Source organism: Loxodonta africana, chromosome 25, assembly GCF_030014295.1.
Source record: "Loxodonta africana isolate mLoxAfr1 chromosome 25, mLoxAfr1.hap2, whole genome shotgun sequence".
Lineage (NCBI taxonomy): Eukaryota > Metazoa > Chordata > Mammalia > Proboscidea > Elephantidae > Loxodonta > Loxodonta africana.
In genome coordinates, this window is record NC_087366.1 from 24,115,679 (window position 1) to 24,135,362 (window position 19,684).

The 19,684-nt window shown below is 36.9% G+C and overlaps 1 protein-coding gene across 14 annotated transcripts in view; it reads right to left on the reverse strand.

The window, feature by feature from the left end:
• The window catches only part of RALGPS2 (Ral GEF with PH domain and SH3 binding motif 2), a 248,678-nt gene that overhangs the window by 110,395 nt on the left and 118,599 nt on the right, over positions 1-19,684 (reverse strand). For 12 of the 14 annotated variants that reach the window (XR_010319389.1, XR_010319387.1, XR_002785980.2 and 9 more), the window contains 3 exons: positions 8,429-8,561; positions 3,109-3,213; positions 1,982-2,032 (listed from right to left, as the gene is read on the reverse strand). Coding sequence is in view for 6 of the 14 variants with exons in the window: in XM_003410872.4 (XP_003410920.2) it covers positions 1,982-2,032; positions 3,109-3,213; positions 8,429-8,485 (213 nt within the window). In the remaining 8 variants the exon portion in view is untranslated. Of the gene's footprint in view, positions 1-1,981; positions 2,033-3,108; positions 3,214-8,428; positions 8,562-10,882; positions 12,336-19,684 lie in introns of those variants that run through there. The other 2 variants (XR_010319390.1, XR_010319392.1) reach the window with 2 other exon arrangements.

Sequence of the window (19,684 nt, forward strand, 5' to 3'; positions counted from 1 at the left end):
ATCTTGAATTAGGGTTTTTGAGCAGACACAGAAGGAACCAACAGGATACTGAGGAGGCTAAAAACCAATGGGATTGGGGGTGAGTCAGATATAGGGAGTCAACTGAAGGGAATTTTAACGTTTACTTCTAAATTTCACAAAGTGCTGTTAGATGTCCCAGGGGAATAAAAAATTAGACCGAGTCTATGTCCGCAAGTAGTAATTATCTAGATCTTCGATGTCCAAGCCACTAACCACAAATGGCTACTGAGCACTTCAAGTGTAGCTACTCCAAATAAAGATGTGCTTACGTGTAAAATATACACTAGATTCCGAAGTCTTAGTACAGAAAAAAAAAAAAAACATAAAATATCTCAGTAGTTTTTATACTGATTACAAGTTGAAATAATATTTTTAATATAGCAGGTTAAATAAGATATATTATTAAAAATTAATTTTCGCCTACTTCTTTGCACTCTTTAATATGACTACTAGAAAATTTAAAGTTATTTAAGCGGCCCACCTTATATTTCTATTGGACGGTGCCCATTTGATAGGAAATGACAATACAGTTGTTGCAATTTATTCAAAAGGAAAAAAAATACATTTAAGGAAAAGATCGCTGAATTTGGGGGTGAAACGTAATTTTTACAAAGAATTTGGCTTGTTTTGTTCAGGGAAATGGAACGAATTATTACAGCTTTTTGCCATTTAACACAAAAGCCATTTTCTGTTTGTGTCCTATTCCTGAAATAGATTGTTTTTCTGGAGAGCCTTCTGGGTTACAGGGAATAAGTCAGGAAAACACAAAATGTGGAAATGATAGGAAGTGAGAGATCATTTAGGCCTTCATTTTACAGGTGACAAACCTGAGATACTAAGACACTAAGTAACTTTTTCAAAAATCACAGGACTAACACTGGCTATGCTATATAAGACACTGATGTTTTCTTTAATTAGTCATAATCATTATAAATAGTGTTCAGGGACAATATAGACTTGTATATAACCACAACAAGCACACTGCATTTTGTTCCCAAAGAACTAAGAATGTATCTACCTTATATTGGTTAAGAGCTACGGCTGCTAACCAAAACATCAGCAGTTGAAATTTACCAGCTGCCCCTTGGAAACCCTATGTGGCAGTTCTACTCTATCCTATAGGGTTGGTATGAGTTGGAATCGACTCGACGGCAATGGGTTTGGTTTGTTTGGTTTATGGTACTGAATCTCTGAATTATCAATAAGCTTGTTCTGGAGTGAAAAATCCTATTTATATTCTTACTTCACAGAGTGGGAAAAGCTTCAGTTTTAGAGTCCAAAGCCCAGTTCCAACACTTAGCTGTGTATCAAGGGCAATTGTTACTCTGTCTCCTCATCAGTAAAATGGTATTATCACACCCAAGTTGTGAAAATGACAGGAGCACTACCCAGATACACACAGCACAATAAATGGCTTAGAGTGGACAGGTGCATAATAGATGTTAGCGCCCTTATTTTTATTAAAAACAAACGCCTTCCTTGATCCTTCTTCTTCTCTCCAAACTATCAACACAGTCATATTATAAAGTCATAAATTAAAGGTGTAGGGGAAAAGACTTTTGTAGCGAGATATGAAACCTTGTTTCTAATTTCCATTCCACCACTAAAAAGCTTCAAAGCCACAGGTAAATCAGTGAACCCTTCCAAGTCTATACCTTGCTTTAGTAAAGTGATAAAGCTGAATCAACCAAGACGATTTAAAGAGTTCCATCTATGACTCGACACATATGGGGTCACCATGAGTCAGAATCAAATCAGTAACGACAGGTTTTATGACTTGATGTATAACCATAAATGCCACACTAATTTCTAAAGTCTGATATAAGCAAGTTACAGCAAAAACTTTAAACATTTTAAAATTAATATGAAGTATAATTTGACGTTTCTAAAACTTCTTCATTTGGGATATTACAACGGGTCATCTTCTGTATTTAAAAGGAAAGTTCTTAAAACTACTCACATCTGGTTGGATGGCTTTAAATACTGGAACGTCCATTAGTGTTATCTGACCCTGAAATATAAAGTAGAATATGACACTATCTTGTTTGGAATTCCATAATACAACACATCTTCTAAATTGAAATTATATTCTATACCAAAATATTACTCAATACACAAATCTTCAATTGAATGAAGTGTCGACTTTACAGTATAAGAGGCTTATCAGAAAATAAAAATTATATTTAATGGTACAATGGCTAAATTATTTCTAATAATCATGCTCATTTGTATTTTCTTGGGCAATAAATAACATAACGTTAGAAAATAATAATTTAAAAAATTCAGACATGGTCACACATTAAAATCAAAAACAAAAATCAGATCTACTGGTTCGCAGAACATTGTTCTTGTTATGACTATTAAATATCTTCTTAAACTTATAGAATCTGGTATTAATAAAAAGGTTTTCTTCTTGACTTAGAAAAAGTAATCAGACTACAATAGTGGCAACGTAGTATATCTAAGCACTTACATGGCTATGGACCCATCTCATTTATGGTTATAAATGTCAAACAAAATCCAGCAATATATCAAAGAATGCTATGTTATACCAAGCGCAGTTTTATTCCTAAAATGGAAGTGTAATTCAGTATCACAAAATCAATATAGTCCATTAACAAATTATGGGAGAAAGAGAACAGAAATAATGTTAACACCAGTTTTTCTAGGTACCTTTTATGATATTGCAGGAACACCTTCATATTTCATTTTTCAATTTTTTAATTTACAAAAAAAGTAAAAACACCTCTTAAAAATGTCAAGAAAGCAGAGTTGGCTTGAGGAGGTAGTAACGGTAGGGAGGAAAGTCATTACCATAAAAATAAATACTTATTACTTGCCAACCTGCAAGTATAACCTCTGAAGCTGCCCTAAAATTACCTACACTCTTCTCACCTCCCACCTCATCCCTAGCCCTCTGTGCTTGCTCCATCGTTGTGCTACCCTTCCCATCGATTTCTACATCCAGCTTTTGTTTTGTTTTATTGTTTTACAAATGCCTCCCCTGGGCCTACAAATTAGAAGCTAAGAGCACCAGTACGTAAATTATGGGCAAAAAACCAGAGAAGGGAGGGGTGGGAAGCTCACCGCATACTCTTCTGGTGTAACCTTAAGAACATCAAATACCACGGCATCGAAGCTTTTCTTCAGTTCAGAACCTTTGTCGCTTAAAGATTCAGAGCTGCTACTCTTCTGTCAAAATGAAGGAAAATGCAGCCATTTTAATATCGTCTCATAGTCAGTGTGACAGAAATCTGATTGGCATTAAATCTGAGGAAATGAAGGATAGTGAGTTAAAAGTTTAAACAAATACTGTAGAAGAGTTATTAAGCAGAGCGTGCTGCCCAGATGAAAGAATACTAGATAAAGGGTCAGTCAACTTGCAATCTAACCTTGGCTTTAGGTTTTTAGGTCTCATCCTGACATCCTATCATTTTCTATAGAAAAAAAAAAAAGATTTAAATAAGTTCAATCATTCTCGAATGGGGTAAAGGGAAGCCAGAGGAAAAGGATATATAGTTATTTATAATTTTTAAACAAATATTTATTTTTTTAAATGATAAACTTATTTTGATAACAAAAACCACAAGAAAATATTTAGAGCAACTCCATTAATTAAAGAGCTGTATAATCCATTCCTATGTGTTAGGTGATGTTTGTTGGTGAAAGAACAATTGATGCTGCTCTTTCTATTGTATTGTATTATAAACCTAAGTGTTTTCTGCATTAAGGCTACTGCTTTATGTTTGAATTTTTTGTTGCTACACATAGAAGAAAAAAAGGTGGCTTTTGGCCCTGAAAATCTTATTTATGTTAAATTTTCATCTCTACCATGAAATAAATATGTATTCTGTATTGGTTGGCTGAATTCAGAGGATCATCAGTGTCATGGATTGAATTATATACCCCCAAAAATGTATCAACTTGGTTGGACCATGACTCCCAGTTTTGTGTGGTTGTCCTCCATTTTGTGATTTTAAATTTATGTTGAGAGGATTAGGGCCGGATTGTAACACCACCCTTACTCAGGTTGCCTCCCTGATCCAATGAAAAGGGAGTTTCCCTGGGACGGGGCCTGCACCACCTTTTATCTCTTAAGAGATAAAAGGAAAGGGAAGCAAGCAGAGTTGGGGACCTCATACCAAGAAAGCAGCATCGGGAGCTGAGCGCGTCCTTTAGACACGGGGTCCCTGTGCCTGAGAAGCTCCTCAACCAGGGGAAGACTGAGGACAAGGACCTTCCTCCAGGGCTGAGAAAGAGAGAAAACCTTCCACTGGAGCTGACACCCTGAATTTGGACTTGTAACCTACTAGACTGTGAGAAAATAAATTTCTTTGTTAAAGCCGTCCACTTGTGGTATTTCTGTTGTGGCAGCACTAGATGACTAAGACAATCAGTGTAAGATCATTTAGACTAGGATCTACTACATGGTGGTAGGATCCGAGACCACAGTTACAGGCACAAAAAAGGAACCAAAATCCCATTTACCAAGGTATAGGTCAATCAGCTGTTACACATCAATTCTAAGTACTTGTCCTTATGCTTTGTTTCTACTTTTTTTCTCCTTTTTAGTACCAGCAAAATATCAAGTATAGATTCATAATCATTACAAAGGAAGGGGTCCATTTCACTAAATATCCTTAATCATTTATGCCAATGACCCTTTCAATTTGAACATTTTTTTCAAAATTAGGTATACAAGGAACAGAAAAAGCCATGGCTTTTTAAAATTAAGTGTTATTTTCTGCCATCAAAATGCAGGATTTATTGCTGTGGCTGCTAGGTACTGTCGAGTCCATTTTCGACTCATAGTGACTGAATGTGACAGAGTACAACGACCCCATAGATCTTCTAGGCTGTAATCTTTATGGGAGCAGACTGCCAGGTCTTTTCTCCCATGGAGCTACTGGGTGGATTTGAACCCCCAATCTTTCTGTTAGCAGCCAAGTGCTTAACCATTATGCCATCAGCGCTCCTTAGATTTTGGACAGTACTAGAATATTATGAAAAATCTGCCATGGTTGGGAAGTTTCACATGAAATGGCCCTCTTAATCATTAGAAATAAACCAAAGTGTATTCTAACTGCCGTGAAAAATCTGGTTTAAAGAAGAAGCACAAGAAATACATTTACTTTTCTCTTACTGTATTAGAGAATAATATTTATGACCCTCTTAACACTTTGATCTCAAAGTTCCTTAATATCTTCAACTCCGCTTTAGCTCAATTTTGCCCCAGCCATTTACTTAAGACTTTGCTATCACTGAAAATATTCTCAGTGTATGGTTTCAATTACTTTTCTTATGCAAATGATTTCTGTATTTTTGTCCCTAGCCTTGGCTTCCTTCATAAATGTTATAAAGCATTTCTGATGGACCAGAAAAATTTTACTTATATGTGAACAAAATCAAACTCCTTATTATTGTTCTGTCCCACAACCTGTAAAGAAAATAGTCTAACTCCTTTCTCTGACCTCTATTAAAAGGGTCATCAAACATTATTCTCATTCAGTATGTAGCGAGAAAAATAAAAAGGGAAATATAAGAGCCAGATGCTAAAGTTATCAAGGTACGTGGGCAAATATCCTAGATCTATAGACAAAAGAAAAAAGGTAGTGTGATAAACTTATAATACATTAACTAGAGAGGTGAACACCTATCCGGTCAGCTCCATCTAAATACCCTAAGCTACATCACCAAAGTAGCCCTTCTAATATCCCAGTCTAACAGTTCTTTGATTTCTTCTATCCCAATTACAGTGGTTAAGCGTTTGGCTGCTAACCAAAAGGTGGGAAGTTTGAATCAACCAACCCCTCCTTGAAAACACTATGGGACAGTTCTATTCTGTCCTATAGATTTGCTGAACAGCAATGAGTTTTCTTCTTTTTTAATCCCAATTGTCACCTGCCCAGCATTTCAACAACCTGATCGCAAGTCCACATCCCAGACCTTGTCATCATCACTATGATCACAACCCCTCTCTGCCTTAAGTCCACTGTAAATACTCAAGAGATTCATGTCTTCACTTCTCTCTTGTTCTGTCTCCCTCTCAAGAACATCAGTACCAGTAGAGAAAAAGATACAAGCACATTGATCCTGGAATGGTTAGAACTGTGATGAGAGAACAGAAGAAAACAGCAGAGGCAAAGTGTTACCGAGACTGGTTTAGCAATACAGCTTTCAACTATGAGTGAAGAGCACTGACTGCAAACCTGGCTGCCTAGACGTGAAAGTTCAGATCATAAAAACTGTATCAGATGATTCCTGGAACATCAGAAAAAAAGGAAAGACAGTAGATATTGAAGAAACAGTTGTGTGCTAAGTCTAGAAGTCATCTGTTAAAGAATATCGAATCCCACTTCTCTGACACCAAAATGTGTGGAAATCAATCAATTTATTCTACTTCTCACACCAGCCAAACGAAATCAAATCAGTTCCAACTCAACTGCACATACAGGATCTCTTCCCCTGACCCTAGCCACCCGGAGCTCAGATCTCACCAATTAAAGGGTCCCCAAATCTGCCCAAGACCTCCGATGCCAACCACAGGCTTGGAAGTCCCCATGATAACCTCACTTCTGGCCCGCTGGCTCCCACTACTCCCTCAGGTTTGATAGATAATTCGGTAGAATGGCTCACAGAACTCAGGAAAGTGCTATACTTATAATTACTGTTCTATTTTAAGAAAGGATAAAACTCAGGACCAGTATAAAGAAAAGAAGCATAGGGTGAGGTCTGGGAAAACTCCCAATATGGAGCTTCTGTGTCCCAAAAAGGGCGTGTCACCCTCCAAGTACAGATGTCTTTGTCAACCACTGCCATGTCCAGAGCCTTAACTGGGGGCTCATTGTGTAGTCACCTTTGACAGAATCAATCTGCCCTTATCTCCTTTCCCACCCCTTCAAGAGATCTTTGTGGCCTGGCCAGCCCCAACCTGAGTCACTTCATTTGCATAATTCTCAGGTGTGGTCTTTAGGCCTCAACAAAGACGCTACAGTCACTGAGGAAATTCCAAGCTTTTAGAGGTTATCTCTCAGGAACCAAGGACAAAGACCAAATTCTTTAGGTAAAGTTAAATTCTTTACCCCCACACCATCATTCTCTTTTCAGTTTTTTTTTTCCCCCAAGACCACTAAGAAACCCATTCACCTAAAACAGATGAATACAGATGGATCAAACTAGCTCTGAAGGGAAAACAAGGCCATATAAAATATAAGCAGATGTGCCCCTCTCCTGTCAGCACTGCACATAGAGCAAAATGGGTCTCAAGAGCTGCAAGATAAATATAGGCTACCAACCTAGCAGTTTAAGAAGCAGGGATCAGATTGATCATCAACACCGAAAACCAAACCCACTACCGTCAAGCTATTCCGACTCATAGCAACCCTATAGGACAGGGTAGAACTTCCCCATAAGGTTTCCCAGGCTGTAAATCTTTATGGAAGCAGACTGCCACGTCTTTGTCCCAAGGAGCGGCTGGAGCTGCAGACCTTTCAGTTAGCGACTGAGTGCTTTAAGCACTGCGCCGCCAGGTCTCCTTATATCATTAACAAGATGACAACGAATCAAGTGATCTTTCAGATCACTCATTTTTAAAATTAGGAATTCTCAAATACATTGATTTAAATGAATGACTACCTCTAATAATAATTTTAAAAAGCCATATTGTGATTAGATTAAAATTTTGATATACTACGTTAATGAGCTAATTCTAGATAAAACTCAATATTTGATTTACAACTAGAAAATTAAGTCACATCTGAAACTCACTAATATTATCCACACAAAACCAAAATCTTCTGTGTATTAATTAGACTTAAAACCAATAGCTTCGCGTCAAGGGATCTAGACAGTGTCAAAAATTCAGTGATTTTGAAAAAACAGAACCTTTCTCTGACTCACTTGTACTACTGCTCTCAAGGTTCATGTAAAGTAAAAATATTCTAAAAAGAAATCCTAGTGATCCTTTAAAACTAAACTCAAGGAAAGGGTTTTAAGTAATAATTACTTTTTCAAATATCTTCTCAAGTAACAGGCGCCCAGTGACGTTAAAGGCTTTTAAATGTAGTTCTTAAATTCTTTCGACATCCTCCTGCATAGCAGACTATATTCTCAATCAATCCATTGAAAATGTTCAATTCCAGACTTCTCATTGAAGCTGACTAAATTATACGAAAATAGATAACTAATGACTCCTTAAATTATTGTTTGCCGAGGATAAGGATCAAGGTTTCTAAGATGAACAGTGGACACATGAATGACAAAATTAATGTTTTAAAAAAAAGAAAATCCTAAAATATTTGTAGCCCTTTATTTCAAGTTCTGATTTAAGTCTGTAATCGATCATAATCCTTGAAATATTTGAAAGCCAGTTAAGAGAGTTTATAATTAAATGCCTTAGAAGTCTTACCTCAGAAGCAGTAGCCACAATATTCACACTGCTTGCCTGTCCATTCATTAGGTCCATGCTTCCCACAACATCAATACGTTAACAGGAACAAGGGACCAATTACCTCACGTCCACGGCCACAAATACATTATTCCTGTAAAAAGCAAAGAGAAAAATTGAAATGTGTGTCTTATTGGAAGTTTAGGAAGTAAATCCCATGCCTACCACCATGCCGAGGTGTGAAATACTTCAACTTAGCCAAACTCTATTTTTTAGTTATACCACTAAATTCAGATTGAAGACAATCCTGTACATATTTTTGAATGATTAGCAATACTAAATGGGCAGTATTCAATAGATGTTACTGCTATTTTCTTCACCAGCAAAGCAAAAGCTTAACTTTTCACTTATTAAATGAATACTGTACTTTTTCTAGTTTTATATTAAAAAAAGTAAAGTATAAAAGACATGGCAAAGTAACACGTCATACACAGTAACTTTTTTTTAGAAATCCCATTTACCAAGATAACACAAATGCTTAAAAACAAAAATAAAATATTATAGAACACATCATAAAATCAAACACATATGGTATATTTATTTTGGGTTTTAAAGTTTTTTGAGTATATTAAATCCATCATGTCACTGATCTTCATAACTACCAATACCACTAATTGGGGAAGATATTATTATACCCATAAACACAAACAGAGCCTCTGAAGACACAGGCTGCTAAGTGGGAAGCCAAGAATAAAATTCAGGCCATCTAAAATTCTTGTCGAATATTCTTTCAACAATAAAATGCTTCTTTCCACATTACTAAAAGTCAGAATATTTACTTGAGGTTCTAATCTCTTTCCACCAATAACCTGCGTTATGGCACTGTTTAGGTGACTGTTAGGTCACCCCTTTAAGATGGAATTTTTCTTCCTCTTTGTAAAACGACACAGTGATTTTAAGGTCCCTTTCCAACTTTCAATTTCTATGATGTGTTTCCTAAGAGAAATAATAGGTGCTTTTTATAAATTAGGTGTTTTACACAAACCACTACACCCACACAAAAAAAAACAAACCAAACCCACTTCCGTCGAGTCCGACTCATAGCGACCCTATAGGTCAGAGAAGAACTGCCCCAAAGAGTTTCCAAGGAGCGCCTGGTGGATTTTAACTGCCGACCTTTCGGTTAGCAGCCGTAGCACTTAAACACTATGCCACCAGGGTTTCCATACCCACATACCCACTTTAAAAAAGCTGGGTTTGAAACAATAATAATTCGCCTGATGCAAAGTTTCCTCCCTCCAGAGAAGCATTATTCAGTTGCCCTTGAGTCAATTCCGATGCATAGCAACCCTCCAGAATAGTGATTTTAAAGCACAGACTTGGGGACAACGCCGCCAAGGTTTGAACCCAGCAAACTACACTTGACTTTTCTGAGCTTAGTTTCCTCACCTATAAAGCAGGGATAACAATAATAAGTACCTGCTTTATAGAGTTGTGGTACAGAGAAATGAGATTAATATATAGAAAGCACCTAAAATGGGCACACAGTACGTATGCTATTATTATGATAGTGGTGATAATATGCATTTTGTCTACTATCAATTAGACAGTCCACACAAAGCTTAAATTCAATAAAGTCTCTGAACTAAAGAAAAAAGATGAAAACCTCAGAAATACACTTCTGGCCAGCATACGTTGATGGGTTCCTCCAAAACAGTTAAAACCCTAAGGGCAAACACAACGGTAAGAGTGACACACTTTTTTGCTAGGTGAAGCGTAACCCGTTCCTGGTTTTCAAATGCTTAAAAACTATTAGTAATGATAGCAGACTTCAGTTACATCTTAAAATTTATCTTCATTTCTTCAGACATATGGTAATCATAAGAGCAAAGCATTGCCCTAGAATTCCTTAAAAACATGTATTAGAAATCAGAGGTTTTTAAAACAATATAGAACCCATTTAGAAAGTCAACATGAAAATGAATGAAGCACAGAAATACTTTAATTTCTACCAATTTACAGTTTTTCATTCTATAAGCTTTAATATCCTACGACACAAGGATCAACTTGTATTTATACTGTTATAAAATATAAAACCAACTTGATAATTCAGATTTCTTCTGAGGGCAACACTCAGTTTACAATGAAACGTTTCAAATAATTTCATCTCACTCTACATTCTGTGCATATTCATTCTGACATAAATTCATAAATCAAGACTGCCCTCTAGTGCTAAGAAAAAGAAAAATTTTAATTTTAATTCTTAAAGGAATAAATTTTATTATTTACTGAAAAAGAGATCATCTAATACAAACCAGATATAAACATTAACCAATTTGTAAACTACAGCAGTAAGAAATCAAGTTTTTTTTTGCCTGCTCTGAATTAAACCGTCATTCAAATATTTCATGAACATTCACGAATTGTATTAAAACCTATTTATTGTGTTTAAAAAAAAAAAAAGGCAAAGCATACCTTAATGAAAATCTCGTGATGATTAGAAATGTCAATAGTATTTAACGACGCTGAAGTACAGCAAAGCCTCGTATGATACTACAGAAACACTGCTAGTCCTAAAATACAGACATGTGTTCAGTCTTTTAGTATGTGCCTCAGGACCTAAGCCGGTGCTTTGCACATAGAAAAGTCAAATGAAACAATACAAATATATGCTTTAATATTTTATTTACTTTTCCTAGAGCTATAAATTACATAATCACTTGTAACGACTATGAACATCACACATGTCTTATTTTCCACTTATTCTCCTCAACTTCTAAAAGTCACTTTGACTGTCTTTGGGGTTTATATCCCAAAACGGCATATTTAACGTAAACATTAGTACTAAAGAGGCAGACAGTTACACCTCTATCAAGGAGGCCAAAACGAAAACCCACTGCCGTCGAGTCGATTACTGACTCACAGCGACCCTGTAAGACAGAGTAGAACTGCCCCATAGTTTCCAAGGAGTGCCTGGTGGATTCGAACTGCCAACCTTTTTGGTTAGCAGCTGTAGCTCTTAACCACTACGCTACCAGGGTTTCCATCAAGGAGCAGCTAAGTAAAAAAGAACCAAGCTGTAAGCTAGCTTAGCATGGTCTGTCACTCAGAAGATTGAAAGGAAGAAAAGACGGGAAGGATACACATTTAAAACTGGGCACGAGAATGTCTATTACCAATTCAACAAGGATTTACTGAGTACCAAGTATGAGGCTCGCTATGTATGAACAGGGGCGCTCCTGCCCTTGACTTAGAACAACCAAAAAAAAGGGAAGTAATCCAGCAACTGCTCATTAAACCTGTTTCCATCGAGTAGATTCTGACTCATAGCATAGAACGGAGCTGCTCCATAGGGTCTCCAAGGCTGTAAATCTTTACGGAAGCAGACTTCCACATCTTTCCCTAGCGGAGCAGCTGGTGAGTTTGAGCTGCTGACCTTTCAGTTAGCAGCTAAGCGCTTTAACCGCTGTGCCACCAGGGCTCCTTCAACCATTAGGGTGAGGAAATCTGAAATGTGTAGATTGAGTTCCCTGCTTAAGGTCACAGAACTATTACAGAAATGCAGGCACAATCTATTCAGTCTCCTAACTTTCCACCTTCTCAATGGTCTTCCCACAACAAAACCAATGCCTTTTTATAAATGAACATGGGATTAAAATTAAAGCCACAAATTCCTCGCCAATTAATCTCATTTCACAATACCAGTTATATGTTCTTTCCTAAAATAATTTATTCTATCATCATGAGGAACGTTGTGCTAAAGACATTTAATAGTTTTACAAAGCATACTTTAGAAGGGTCAAGCAACCACAAGGAAACTAGTAGTGGAATACAATTAACTAGTGCAATTTCTCGGGAAAACATTTGGACAACACAGCATTGAGATGTTCATACACTCTGGCCCAAAATCTCAGTCCTGGAAATTCAACTTACCAAAGCTCTTAAAAAAAAAAAAAAAAAAACTTAATAAAGTTATTCAGTCAAACACTATTCACAGTAGAAACACCGAAAACAACTTTAATGCCTTTGTATTCAATCGCATTAAAAAATTTATATGGACAATTATAAGAAATATGAAAACAGCAGTGACAGGTACAGTAACAGACACTGAATCTTATAATACTCTTATAAAAAAGTAACTGAGTAAAATTAAATACCTAAATTGCAACGCAATATTTAAAAGGTATTTCAGAGTCTGCTTTCTTTTAAAATTAGTTTTTAAATAAAAGTTAAAGATGCATTTTATATGACACCCATGGAAGGCCCGAAGATTTAAACTGTAAGCCTACTTTCAGCATGTGTGACAGCTAAAACTGCAGTCTTCATTTTTTTTAATCTAAGAAAACAAGAGATTAGTCCCAGATTCCTTAGTACTTTGTTTCAGTAATTACAGCCACCAAAATGCTGAGAAGTAACAAAGACTTTGAGTTATTCTAACAAAAGTTTAATAAAAAATATAGTTGCCTTTTAAGATCATTTCTGAATAGCACTAAAAGCAAGATTATCTTTGCCACTTGCCTCCCTTAAAAAGTTCAAGTTATGAGGACAGAAATTAAAGCCCTAATGACAAGCTCAAAATAAAAAATGACCAGCTATATAAGCCAACAACCCCCTCTGAATAAAAGACAGGAAACACAATAATTACTAGGATTAGACTTCCCAAGAACTTCAGATAACAAATGATCACATACAGGCTATAAAACAGGAAGGATCAAAATCAGTAGCTCTAAAAGAAGAAAGTAAAAACGTAACATTATGAAAACCCAAAGAAAGGTAAACAGTCATAAAAGAACCAAACTTCAAAAAAAGCAATAGTCATTGTAAAATTAAGCACCTTATAATAACAAAGAGAGAATTTGTTAAATGGAATACAGAGATGAAGAAATTAAGCAAAAACCCCTCACAACAGTTGATGAAATGGAAAATGTGAAGAAAGATGAAGAGAAATGAAGGACCTAAATTAAGATCTAACATAGCTTAAGAGACTTCCGGGGGAAAGAAGAGAATGAAAGAAAGGCAATACTTAAAGAGATAAAGGCTGAGGACTTTCCAGAACTAATGAAAGACATACATCTTCATATTCAGGAATCTTGAGTTTTGAGCAGGATAAATAAATAAAAGAATCGTATTATACATACATCACTTTAAACTGCAGAATACTTTAAAAACCAAAGGGAGATAAGGCAAATTACTTACATAGGAACAAAATTAAACTGAAAGCTTCTCAATACCACCAACAGAAAAAAAATGAAATATCTTCAAAGTGCTAAAAGAAAACAACTGTCACCCTAGAATTCCATACCCAGCTAAATACTCATTCAAGAGGAAGCAAAATAGAGACATTTTCAGACAAAGAATTTACTATAAAATTACTCCAAATGGCAAGCAATCAAGACTGTTATATATATAAAAAAAAATAATCTATCACTAAGTAGTAAAATTTGTCCTGGTTTCTGTTGAACTTTACAACAGCTGAAACTAAAGTTAGGCGTAGAAATAATTATCTCAACCATGAGTGTTAAGAAGATTAATATTTTGGGGCTATTGCCAAAGTGTTTAAAAGTTCAAAATTAACCTCTATTGCCAAAGTGTTTCAAAGTTCAAAATTAACCTCTATTTAACAACTTTTAAAAATAATAACTTGCTCTTATGTATAAAAGATAAATTACTTCTCTTACAGAAAATTCTATTATCTGTTTTATGCACTGGGATACATAAAACTGTACAATAATAAAAGCTACAATTTATGGAGTAACTATCTAGCAGGTCTTCCTCAAAGTACTTTCTCATGTAAATCTTTACTCTATCATCAAAACAACCCTTTTTTTCCATTTTTAGAGATGAAAGAATAAGTAACTTGTCCACTCTTATACAGTAAGGCTGGGTAGCTGGAAGGGAGGAAGAAATGACAGATGGATAAAGAGAAGACAAAAAGATAATGAACTGATTCACGGATAGACAGGAAAAAAAAAAAGAGGGGAAAAAAATAAAAAAATAAGTAAGGGAAGAGAAGTAAGGAAGGGAGGAAGATAGCAAACCTAAAAGGTGGTTCCTACTCTGAGAATATGTATTACTATCAGAGAATCAGAGACTACCACAACTTGTTACACTGTGGTTCCACGTCAAGAGTCACATAGATTCTACTGCAGGAAATGTTTAGATATATAAAGGAAAACAAGTTGATGGGTAAGAGGAAAGGGAAAGCAAAAGCAACACATGCAAGAAGGAAAAAAACATAAAAAAGGCACAAATTTAAAAGTAGAGACGACAGAGAGAAGGTACAATGTGACAGGACCAGATTATGGAGGGTCTCCACTGTCAAGGAGAGGAATTTAGATTAGACAGAGCAGGCACTAAGAGTCATTAAAGGTTCCTGAGTGGGAAACTGACCTTACGAAGCTAAAACTGGCATATCAAGAAGGTTTAACACGCCAGGGGTATGCAACTGGAGCTTTAGGGAATGTAAGTAGTAAACGTGTTTCCTACCTACTGCCCAAAACAGCAAACTACCTGAAGTTCAGGCTCCCTTCCCACCTCAAGTTCTCCAACCTCCTCAGGATCCTCTTCCAGTCTTCTCGTTGTACAAAACCTCCCATGGTCACATTCTGTCTCCATAACTTTAATCACTGAATTTTACCATCTCCCAGTTTCTAATTCAAAATCCCTGATCACATGAAAATGGCAACCTCAAAGAGATATTTAACAGAAAAAAATTAATGCAATTCACATTAACTCACGAATGACCCTCACCCTCAGGGCGGAGGAAGGAAACAGTGGAAAAAGCATGAGATAAAGAATTCCAGCTCTAGGACTTAAACCAGCGGTGTTCTGCTGGGTAAATTATTTAATCTCTGAACATTGGTTTCTTCATTTATAAATAAGGAATGATAAAAATGTTCCTGAGAGAGACTTTGAAGAATGAAATGAAATCATGTACAAGAAAACACAATGCCTGTAGAAGTGGCATAGTATAAGGTACAGAGCATAGACTTTGAAGTCCAATAGTCCTGTGTTCAAATTCCAGCTTAGGTACTGCCAGCAATATGGCCTCAGGCAAGGAACTTTGCTGGTATTTAAGCAAACCCTTAAAGTCCATTTTTTAGTGACATGGTTTTTAAAAAGCGAGGGGGGGGGGGGACCTCTAGGATCCCTTCCTCTACTTCTTAATTCCAGAAGCATTGTGAAAATTACAATATAAAAAACAAATTAGAAAAAGTGAGTAAATTATTCCTCTAAAAGAAACATGTTTTTAAGACATGTTGTTGTTAGGTGCTGTCAAGTCAGTTCTGACTCAAAGTGACCATATATACAAGAGAATGAAACACTACCTGGTCCTGTGCCATCCTTACAATCATTGCTATGTTTGAGCCCATTGTTGCAGCCACTAGGTCAATCCATCTCATTCAGAGTCTTCCTATTTTTCGTTGACCCTCTACTTTACCAAGCATGATGTCCTTCTCCAGGGACTGGTCCCTTCTGATAACATGTCCACAGTATGTGAGATGATGTCTGGCCATCCTCGCTTCTAAGGAGCATTTTGGCTGTACGAGTCAGAACTGACTTGATGGTAAAGGGTTTTGTTTTTTTTTTTCCAAGACAGATTTGTTTGTTCTTTTGGCAGTCCATGGTATATTCAATATTCTTCACCAACGCCACAATTCAAAGAGGTCAATTCTTCTTTGGTCTTTCTTATTCCTTGTCCAGCTTTTGCATTCATGTGAGGCGACTGAACATACCACAGCTTGGGTCAGGCACACCTTAGTCCTTGAAGTGACACCTTTGCTTTGGAACACTTTGTTGTTGTTGTTAGGTGCCGTCGAGTCAGTTCCGACTCAGCGACCCCATTCATAACAGAACAAAACACTTCCCGGTCCTGCGCCATACTTACAATCGTTGTTTTGCTTGAGCTCATTGTTGAAGCCACTGCGTCAATCCACCTTGTTGAGGGTCTTCCTCTTTTCCACTGACCCTGTACTTTGCCAAGCAAGATGTCCTTCTCCAGGGACTGATCCCTCCTGACAACATGTCCAAAGTATGTAAGACGCAGTCTCGCCATCCTTGCTTCTAAGGAGCATTCTGGTTGTACTTCTTCCAAGACAGATTTGTTCATTCTTCTGGCAGTCCATGGTATATTTAATATTCTTTGCCAACACCACAATTCAAAGGCATCAATTCTTCTTCGGTCTTCCTTACTCATTGTCCAGCTTTCACATGCATATGATGCATTGAAAATACCATGGCTTGGGTCAGGCACACCTTAGTCTTCAAGGCGACATCTTTGCTCTTCAACACTTTAAAGAGGTCCTTTGCAGCAGATTTACCCAATGCAACGCGTCTTTTGATTTCTTGACTGCTGCTTCCGTGGCTGTTGATTGTGGATCCAAGTAAAATGAAATCCTTGACAACTTCAATCTTTTCTCCGTTTATCATGATGTTGCTCATCGGTCCAGTTGTGAGGGATTTTTGTTTTCTTTATGTTGAGGTGCAATCCATACTGAAGGCTGTGGCCTTTGATCTTCATTAGTAAGTGCTTCAAGTCCTATTCACTTTTAGCAAGCAAGGTTGTGTCATCTGCATAACACAGGTTGTTAATGAGTCTTCCTCTAATCCTCATGCCCCATTCTTCTTCATATAGTCCAGCTTCTTGGATTATCTGCTCAGCATACAGATTGAATAGGTATGGTGAAAGAATACAACCCTGACGCACACCTTTCCTGACTTTAAACCAATCAGTATCCTCTTGTTCTGTCCGAACTGCCTCTCAATCTATGTAAAGGTTCCTCATAAGCACAATTAAGTGTCCTGGAATTCCCATTCTTCACAATGTTACCCATAATTTGTTAGGATGCACACAGTCAAATGCCTTTGCATAGTCAATAAAACACAGGTAAACATCCTTCTGGTATTCTCTGCTTTCAGCCAGGATCCATCTGACATCAGCAATGATATCTCTGGTTCCATGTCCTCCTCTGAAACCAGCCCGAATTTCTGGCAGTTCCCTGTCGATATACTGCTGCAGCCATCTTGGTGATAGAAATAATGCTGGAGATTGAACAATAGAATTTTGTAAGACCAAAGACTTCTTCATTGCAAATACCTTCTTTCACCAACATAAACAGTGACTATACATATGGACCTTGCCACATGGAACACACAGAAATCAAACTGACTACATCTGTGGTAAGAGATGATGGAAAAGCTCAATATTACCCGTCAGGACAAGGCCCAGGGCCAGCTGTGGAACAGACCATCAATTGCTCGTATGCAAGTTCAAGCTGAAACTGAAGAAAATCAGAGCAAGTCCACGAGAGCCAAAATATGACCTTGAGTATATCCCAGCTGAATTTAGAGACCATCTCAAGAATAGATTTGACGCATTGAGCACTAGTGACCGAAGACCAGATGAGTTGTGGAATGACATCAAGGACATCATCCATGAAGAAAGCAAGAGGTCATTGAAAAGACAGGAAAGAAAGAAAAGACCAAGATGGATGTCAGAGGAGACTCTGAAACTTGCTCTCGAACATCGAGCAGCTAAAGCAAAAGGAAGAATTGATGAAGTAAAAGAACCGAACAGAAGATATCAAAGGGCAGCTCACGAAGACAAAGTAAAGTACTATAATGATATGTGCACAGAGCCAGAAATGGAAAACCAAAAGGGAAGAACACACTCGGTGTTTCTTAAGCTGAAAGAACTGCAGAAAAAATTCATGCCTAGAGTTGCAATAGTGAATTGGAACACTTTAAAGAGATCTTTTGCAGCAGATGTGCCCAGTGCAATACATTGTTTGATTTCTTGACTGCTGCTTTCAGGGCTTTTGATTGTGGATCCAAGTAAAATGAAATCCTTGACAACTTCAATCCTTTCTCCATTTATCATGATGTTGCTTATTGGTCCAGTTGTGAGGATTTTTGTTTTCTTTATGTTAAGGTGCAATTCATACTGAAGGCTATGGTCTTTGATCTTCATCAGTAAGTGTTTCAAGTCTTCCTCACTTTCAGCAAGCAAGGTTGTGCCATCTGCATATCACAGGTTGTTAAGGGGTTTTCCTCCAATCCTGATGTCACGTACTTCTTCATATAGTCTAATTTCTCGAATTACTTGCTTAGCATACAGAATGAATAATTATGGTGAAAAGATACGACCCCGATGCACACCTTTCCTGACTTTAAACCACGCAGTACCCCCTTGTTCTCTCTGAATGGCTGTCTCTTGTACAGGTTCCTCATAAGCACAATTAAGTGTTCTGGAATTCCCATTCTTCATAATGTTATCCATAATTTGTTATGATACACACAGTCAAATGCCTTTGCAAAGTCAATAAAAACAATATTTTTCTGGTATTCTCTGCTTTCACCAACATCCATCTGAAATCAGCAATGATAATCCTCGTTCCACGTCCTCTTCTGAATCCAGCTTGAACTTCTGGCAGTTCCATGCTTATACTGCCACAACCATTTCTAAATGATCTTCAGAAAAAATTTTAACTTGTGTGTGATATCAGTAATATTGTTTGATAATTTCCACATTCTGCTGGATCACCTTTCTTTGGTATGGGCACAAATATGGATCTCTTCCAGTTGGTTGCTCAGGTAGCTGTCTTCCAAATGTCAAGACATAGACAAGTGAGCACCCCCGGTGCTGCACCTGTTTACTGGAACATCTCAATTACTATTCCATCAACTCCTGCAGCTTTGTTTTTTGATAATGCCTTCAGCGCAGCTTGGACTTCTTCCTTCGGTACCATTGGTTTTTTGATCATATGCTACCTCCTGAAATGGCTGAACATCTACCAATTCTTTTTGGTACAGTAACTCTGTGTATTCCTTCCATCCTGTTTTGATGCTTCCAGCATCCTTCAATATTTTCCCCATAGAATCCTTCAATATTGCAACTCGAGGCTTGAAGTTTTTCTTCTGTTCTTTCAGATTGAGAAATGCCGAGCATGTTCTTCTCTTTTGGTTTCCTAACTCCAGGTCTTTGTACGTTTCATTATAATACTTTTGTCTTCTCAAGCTGCCCTTTGAAATGTTCTATTCAGCTCTTTTACTTTCTCATTTTAAGACATAAGTACACTGAAAAAAATTTAGTAATTATACACACACATAAACACATACGTGTGCATATACATATATATTCTTTTTAACTTTCAAAAAACTATTCAATTCTTAGAAAAAAGTTCTAACTATGTGTGATAGTTAATGCTATGTGTCAAGGTGACTAGGCCATGGTTACCACTATTGTATAATTGTCCTCCAGTTTGTGATTTGATATAA